The 7,500-nt window shown below is 42.7% G+C and overlaps 1 protein-coding gene across 1 annotated transcript in view; it reads right to left on the bottom strand.

Annotated features, from left to right (window-relative positions):
- Positions 1–7,500, bottom strand: part of si:dkey-49n23.1 (semaphorin-3D) — a 74,059-nt gene that overhangs the window by 50,342 nt on the left and 16,217 nt on the right. Inside the window, exon 2 of the mRNA XM_065955426.1 lies at positions 6,160–6,404. Within this exon, the coding sequence (XP_065811498.1) occupies positions 6,160–6,331 (172 nt within the window). The 5' untranslated portion in view covers positions 6,332–6,404. The remainder of the gene's footprint in view (positions 1–6,159; positions 6,405–7,500) is intronic.

Raw genomic sequence — 7,500 nt, 5'->3', positions numbered from 1 at the left:
CACACACACACAAAACTGTGTTGAAAATGACTGATTTCTTCACTTCAAATAAAGTTGAAGTGAGAAAAATGTGTTGTTCATGAACACAGATTTGTGGTTAGTTAGTGCGTCCCATGTACAGAGGCTGTAGTCGTCGAAGCGGACGGGCCTAAGGTTACACAAATTCATAAACTGGGGCACCAATATTACGTCATTACATTATGTCTTAAGGCGTAATGACGGTGGAATTGTACTCTGAAAAAGGCTGATGATGTACTTCAGATGGGATTTAGAAGTTGGTACAATGGAAACTAAAAAATAAGTTGGTATAACGCTGCACTGCTGCAAAGGATCAATGCTCTGTGATCAGTTTTTGCAGGATTTTTGAACACAGCAATTCAACTTTATTCTTAACTAGGAGCTGTAAGTCGGAATTTTAACAGGCCCAAATGACAATAGTGGATCTAATGTAGGATACTATCAGTTAAAAGGCCCCAGTAACATTCACTGATGACCACTGTGAGTGTTAGTAAGAATTTTCATGAAATTCATTAATCTTGTAACTTCGTGAAATGTATTAATCAAGTCTGCCTACCACGTGTTAACACTCCTACCTTTAGGTGTCTGAAGCTGTAACCTTATATGAGTGAAGCACCTAAGTATTAGCAGATCTATGTTTGGATAGGAGCCAACCATATGTTGTCAGCAACTGTTTGCTAGACAGAGAGTCTACAGTTGTTACGTATACAAATCAGTGTCATGTCATCTTTATTGTTTTATGGTGATGCACCCAAATGGAAAGGAATTTGTGGGTTGCACCTTTTTGACAGAATATAAGCAGCACTGTGAACACTGTTACTTTGTCAGCACTTTGTCAGTCAAGTGATTTGGAAGCGTGCTTGTTTGATGAAGTTGTCTGACCTCGGCCGATTAAACGGTGTTATAATCTCCAGTCTGTTTCACGATTTCTTCATTGGATTTATACAAACAGAAACAACCCCCACCTAACAGTGAGATACCGCTGAAAGCCCAGGAGGTCGTTGTCCCGGCAGCAGAAGCCAGGCTCCCGAGTAGACGGAGCTCCCCCAACCTACAGCGAGGTGATCGGTCACTACTACCACCCGACCTCCACCATCGCACTGTGTTGAACCTCAACCACCTCCGTCCTCATTCATGCCTACTCCGAGCTCCACCTCAGCGGAAAAGAAGTGTCTCTCTCTCCCTCTCTCAGTTTTCTTTTGTTACATAACAATGAGTTAGGTCTTTAACCTTCTCTTTGTAAAGCGTCAAGATTCAAAGAATTATGAATTGGCGCTATTCAAATAAAGACTGATTGAACGCCTTTGAAAGTTAAAATCAGCTGCAACATGAAGTCAAAATATGTTGTCAGACATACTGATTCCAGCTTATTACTTTCAGGCCAAGGGTAGACTTGTGTTTAAAACCCTCAAGCTGAAATGTTCTGTAAAGGAACACTCTGACATACCTTCAAGAAAATCATTTTGTTTTTTATCTTAAAATGACAAAAGTAAAGTTTTTTCCCAAACTATCCTCCGACTAAACCTTCAATCCAAACGATGTCTCAGCTTCCAGGACTTGTGAACACTCATCAAATTGTTCTTCTTCCTCCTCATCGTATCACTGATGTTCATGCTGTGTGTCCAAATGTGACTTCTATAATCCTGTCACGTCATTAGTGATCATTCCCAAACCCTCCTCTCTCACTTAGACACAAAACCTGTAAAGAATCTTAAAGGACAACGCTGTCACAGCTTCGTTAGCTCCATTCATCCATCCACTCATTCATTCATTCATTCTTCTGGCCGCTCACTGGACAAACATCTCACTAAGGACCACACAATGAAAGCAACCTCCCTGAACTAATCACTGCTGGAGAGGAAACAGTTGTTGGCTGAACGGCGGTTGTTGGTTGCCAAGCTGGAAGCGAGCATTCGTTAAAAAACAGAAAAAAGAAAAAAGAAGTGTGTTAAATAGGCTGGAAGTGGACGGCTGACTTTACGGCTGTTAGGGTTTCTACTCTGATAATGACGAGCTTCTTTCTTATTTAACGTGGAAACAATCATCATTTTGTTGCTCTTAGAAATAAATGTACGTTTTTGCATGAATCTCACTTTTAAATGCATTCAAGATTTCAGTAGAAAAGTTGTCCTGTTGAATAAAGAGTTCAGTATAACTCTGAATGTATTCTTGAGAGTCTCTTCCACTTCATTGTCACTGGTTTTGATCCGGCCGTGACAGTGGGGTTGTAAACTTTTCAATAGTAGGTAAAAGGAGTGACAGAGGTGATGGAGGAGGAAATGAGGTCGGAGCGAGAGTCAGACTCTGAGCGCAAAATCAGAAGCCGAGTTGCCACAGGACTCACAAATAAAACGAGAACAAGGGGAAAGAACAGCGTGTTGTGGGAATGCTTCCCGTCACCCAAAAGGACTGATCATCACGTGGTCAGAAAGTTTGTGGTAGGAAAGAGGGAGGCATGGTAATCATTGAACGCACTTCAAAAATGGTGGAGGGATAAAGCCCTGGATAGGAAAGAATGTGGAGACAGCTACAGTGGTGTTCTTTGTTTTCCACTTGGAACAGAGGGGAGTGATAAGAGACGTGACGCTGTCGGTCGACAGGATTTATTTTTTTGGACGTTGAATAAATTTGTGAAACAAAAATGTCGAGGAGGTTTCCAGATGGAGAAGTGGAGGACAGAAAATCAGTGTGTTTGTCTTTTGATGGAAATTAGCCTGAGAGAGTTTATGGATGAAGTCTGTTTGAGAGAGCTCCTTTCAGGTGTTACTGCTGCCAGGAGCGTGGACATGCAGCTGCTGTTTGCAGAGTGAATGTGGAAAGAATGATTGTCATGACTAACGTAGAAAAAGAACACGCAGCGTGCCTTCACTGATAGGTAGTGTTGTTGTCAAGACCACAATGACGAGACCAAGACATACCTGAGACCAGAGAGCTCCGAGACCAAGACCAAGACCAAGACCAAGACCATAAATCAATACACCCTGGACTGTTGTTTTAAAATCTGGAGTCCGCCCAATCTGAGACAAGACCTTCAAAAAGTGGGATTTCCAGTGCTCCAACACTACTGTTAGGGTAACCATTTCAGGGTCTGTGTGGTTTCCAAAGACAGTTAAGGAAGGGAAACTGAATAAGATAAGAAGCAGTGAGAATGGAAAAAGTGAGAAAGAGGTCACTGAGCAGAGAGAGGAGGAAACTGACAGAAATATCTGTGTGGATAATCCTAGTGTTCATCTCCATGGTGACCAACTGCACAGCTGACATTCGGGTAAAGTCTGAAAGAATTCAAATGGAGCTGGACGATGCTAACAGGTTCTTGGACATTGCAGGAAGGAGCTGACTGGTGCAAATAAAGTGTGTCTATGTTATAAAATAGTTTAAATCACAGAAAGGGATCAGGTGGTGTCATGGAGTCTCCATTTAATAAAGACCATACATCATGTCATTAGTTTTAATAAAGTTTGCACAGTGATAACGAGCAGATAGAAACCTGAGTGATTCAGTAAAGGATTGGACTTCTTCTGCCTCTGCTGAATCTGTGCAAACGAGTCAAAAAGGAGTCTTATAACTGGAAGGTCTGGAGCGGTTTCAGGATTACAGAGGACACTTCATCAGCATGAGAGTGTGACTTTAATAAAAACAGAGCCTGAAGGTGTCGACAGCTCCTCTCTCCACAGTCTGAAGCAAAACCAGAGCTAACTGCACTGAGCCGACAAACTTCATGGGCGTGTCTGTGCAGGAAGATCATCAGCCCTAAATCCTTCTGGGATACGAGCAGGAGCAGATAGTCAGAGTGGTGACAAGTGATGAACAAGTCATGGTGATATTAATGGACTGAATCCAATTTGTTTACTAATTTCACCCATAAGACAAACAAACCCCGTGTGAGAGTCTAATCCCATCTCCCCCTATCCCATTTTTTTTTGTAACATAACAATGAGTAAGGTCTTCTACCTGCTCTTTGAAAAGTGTCTGGAGATAACATATTCATGAATTGGTGCTCTAAAATTAAAGATTGATTGATTATCTCTTCAACTTGAAGAGCAAGCCCCAAACAAACTCCTGCAGCGGTTCTCGCTTCTGATGCAGAAAACCTTCAAAATGTAAGTGAATAAGTAAAATAAGTGTGTTCTTAAAGGACTTTAAATAGTAACATCCACAGTAACACTAAGTCATGTTCCTTCTTAATCTCACTGAGGCTGTTTTAAACCTTTACGAGCACCATGGCACTCATCAACACAGCTTCAGCTCCCATGTTGTGATGTGTTTAATGTCCCTGTTGACTGCTCCCTGCTGCTCTCCTCGACTGTTTTATTGAAGGAAAAGTCTTCTCACACTTCAAGGTTTTCTAAAAATCCTGGCAAAAAGCAAAAGCAAAGTCCTTCGCCTGCACGTTGGACGACTTTTCTACGCTCACAGCTTCCTCCAGACGAAGGCCGTGCTGCAGAGACATGACTTCATTGATCTTTATGATAGTGTTATAATGTTCTCTCCAGCTCCGACAGTAACACATCCGCTGAGAAAATCACTTCCCCGCTGAAAACTCTAACTGGACTTTCCTTTCAAATCGTATGGCCAGACGTCAGGGAAACATTTCACTTCCATCGTTTCGGCTGAGCGTTTGATTCAGAGGTTGGATGTTAACTGATAGGCACAGAACCCATAAGTAAGAGAGGAAGTGAAAGTATGCGAAACACATGTTTGAGCCAACGTTAGGACACATGCTGGACAGACGTTTAGTCGGAGTTTCCACTCATTTTTCAGACTGCTGCTGTCTCTCTCTGCTGCTGTAAAAAAAATCACCACAAATGAAAGTGAAAACACATCAAGCTGACGACAAACAGCAAGAAAAGCTCCACAATCCAATGAAGAAAAAAGATCTCTACAAAACAAAAACCCCGTTCATTCTAAAGCTATGACGAATGACAGCCGTGATTAATGTTGCAGTTGAAATGGGCCGCAGCAAATGTAAATTGAGTGGGTGAAGTTATAGGCAATAAAAAGTACATTAACTGTAGACATGAAAATATAAGTCGCTCTGTCTTTTGTCCGTTTCACGCTGTGGAGTTTTAACCCCCCAAAGTTCAGACTCTGAGGCCCAAACTGAGAGTTCAAACTGAGAACAGTCAACACTCGGTTTCTATTTTTCTAGCAGAGACAATCTGGTACAACCCAAAAAAAAAACAACCTACTTTGTAGTTATTAAAGGAGCAGTATGTAACCCTGACCCCTAGTGTTTAAAATGTGTACTGCAGTCTAAATTCTAATCATTGTAGAGAGCTGTCTCCCCCCCTCCTCTCTAGAGTGGATGCTCACTCAGGTCACCATGTGGTGGACTCTGAAGCTTCAGTGTTTATCCAGCTCTGCATGGGTCTGTAAACCTTTCTGTGTTCTAACCTCTCTCCATTTTTCAAAAGCATCTCCAATATTGATCCTAGTTTGAGCACGTTTCTGCTCGTGGAGCTTATTAGAAACATGCAGAGGCTTTTTAGGTCGGGTACAATCACTTCTATCTGAACCACTTCTCTTGACCGCTTCCATCACTGCAACACCTGTTGACCTGATAACTGCTCTCATATCTGGTAAACCAAGGGGCGTCCAAAACGGCCGTGTGGGGGGTCTTAAAAGCGCCTACCTTCTCTGGTCCAAACAAATCCAGAGCATTCAGGAGCAGAATCTAAAGTTAGAAGGAGGACATACTGGCTGCTGCATTGTTGTCAGAGAAGCCAGCACTTCAACATAGCATGTTTCCTTAATGATCAGAGAGTAAGATACCTTTATCATCTCACTGGTTGGACACTGACAGCAGCATCAGCCACCAATCTAGAAACATGTAAAGAGGCAATGTTGAGGCGGCATTTAGCCTCCTGGTATTGAACCCATCAAGCCTGTGAGGGATAACATCTTGCTCGTCCATTTAAGGTACCCTGAGACCACCAATGGTACCAATGTTTTCAAACTCAGAGACTGATTGCAGCGTTAAAGAAGTTAACTAGCCAAGAAGAAGGAACAAAAGACAGGCTTTAAATATTTTAAGTATTCATCACATTTTCAGACCAGCATGACTTGAGGACAAATTTTCCCCCGTCTGTAATTTTTGTCTCATTTACAGCAGCGTGTTCCTCTCTGGAGTTCTTTCCCTACCTGAGTGGGAGAGCTGCAGCCGGGGCCCCGTTTGGCTCCGGGTCCTGACGTCTGGATCGACGCTGGAGTGTGCAGTCTGCAGCCACAGCAGACAGACGAGACATGCCAACAGTATCTGCAGGAACTTTCCTCCTCCTGCTGCCTTCAGGGCTGCAGGAGAAACAGCCGTCATCTCTTGATGGATCTTCAGGGATGTGGAGAGACGGGTAGAAGAAGGTGGAACAAGCTGCTCAGGATGCAGCTGACTGGAGGAAAACAGGGAGAGAAGGAATAGGGGATGGATGGGGAGAAAGGCAAATTTAGTTTTCTGATGAATCTGCATTAAAACACATTTAAAACACAACTATTCTCTAAGTCTTTAAGAAATAAAATGTATTTTGTTACTGTATTTGTACCCATAGGTAGATTTGACTTTCAGCCCACACATAGTGACGTCCATTACGACAAATGACAGAACAGATGTAACAAGAGACGACACATAAGAGACCAGGGACCCCCGCCACCTGAGATGTCTGATTAGCATCGAGCTACAAACCTCCTGAGTCTTACTTCCTCCAGTCTCAGAGCTCAAACAGATCTGTAATCATGGCTGATGACTCTCGTCTCGTTTAATAAGTGATGACAAAAAGCAAACCTCATCAACATCTATTAGCCTCGGCCGTGCTCTGCTGTTCCTCAGGCTGCATGCTAACGTTTGTGGAAGTGTTGTTCTGGAGCACATTTTGACCAGCTGGTGGTGTACCTCAGAGGAAAAAGGGGGTGGAAACAGATTCCAATCAATGAAATCAGCAGCGCAGAAGGTAAATTATTACTGGAATTCAAAATATTTACTCTTGAATTGGAAGATGGTGCATTCAAGTGGTGTCAGAAACATCGGGAAAAACTAGTTTCCATGTTGGAAAATGCACGCGAATGCCTGCTCAACTTGGAAAATCTGGAAAGACTTTGGTGCCTCACTTGACGTCATATTCGTCATCAACATGGCGGGCAAAGATCTTCATTAATTAATGTATTGCACGACAACTTCTTGCTGAGTTATACCTTTTAATATGGTATTAGCACATATGTGACTGTTGTAACAAAATGACGATTTACCATATTGAAACGTGAACACACTGAAGTCAGAAGAACGACTAACCAACTCAGAAACAAGGACCGTCAGAGGAGCACCTGAATGCAGCACGAGACTCCAAACACAAGGGTTTACCTGACTTTTAATCTGAGGGAACACAAACTGTCATTGTGGCTCCATGCTTGCACAATATGCAGAATATGAGTTAAACCTCAGAGAGAGAGAGAGAGAGAGAGAGAGAGAGAGAGAGAGACAGAGAGAGAGACAGA

This window comes from Labrus bergylta, chromosome 5 (assembly GCF_963930695.1).
Source record: "Labrus bergylta chromosome 5, fLabBer1.1, whole genome shotgun sequence".
Lineage (NCBI taxonomy): Eukaryota > Metazoa > Chordata > Actinopteri > Labriformes > Labridae > Labrus > Labrus bergylta.
Note: the sequence above shows the minus strand (reverse complement) of the source record. Positions and strands in the feature narration are given on the sequence as shown.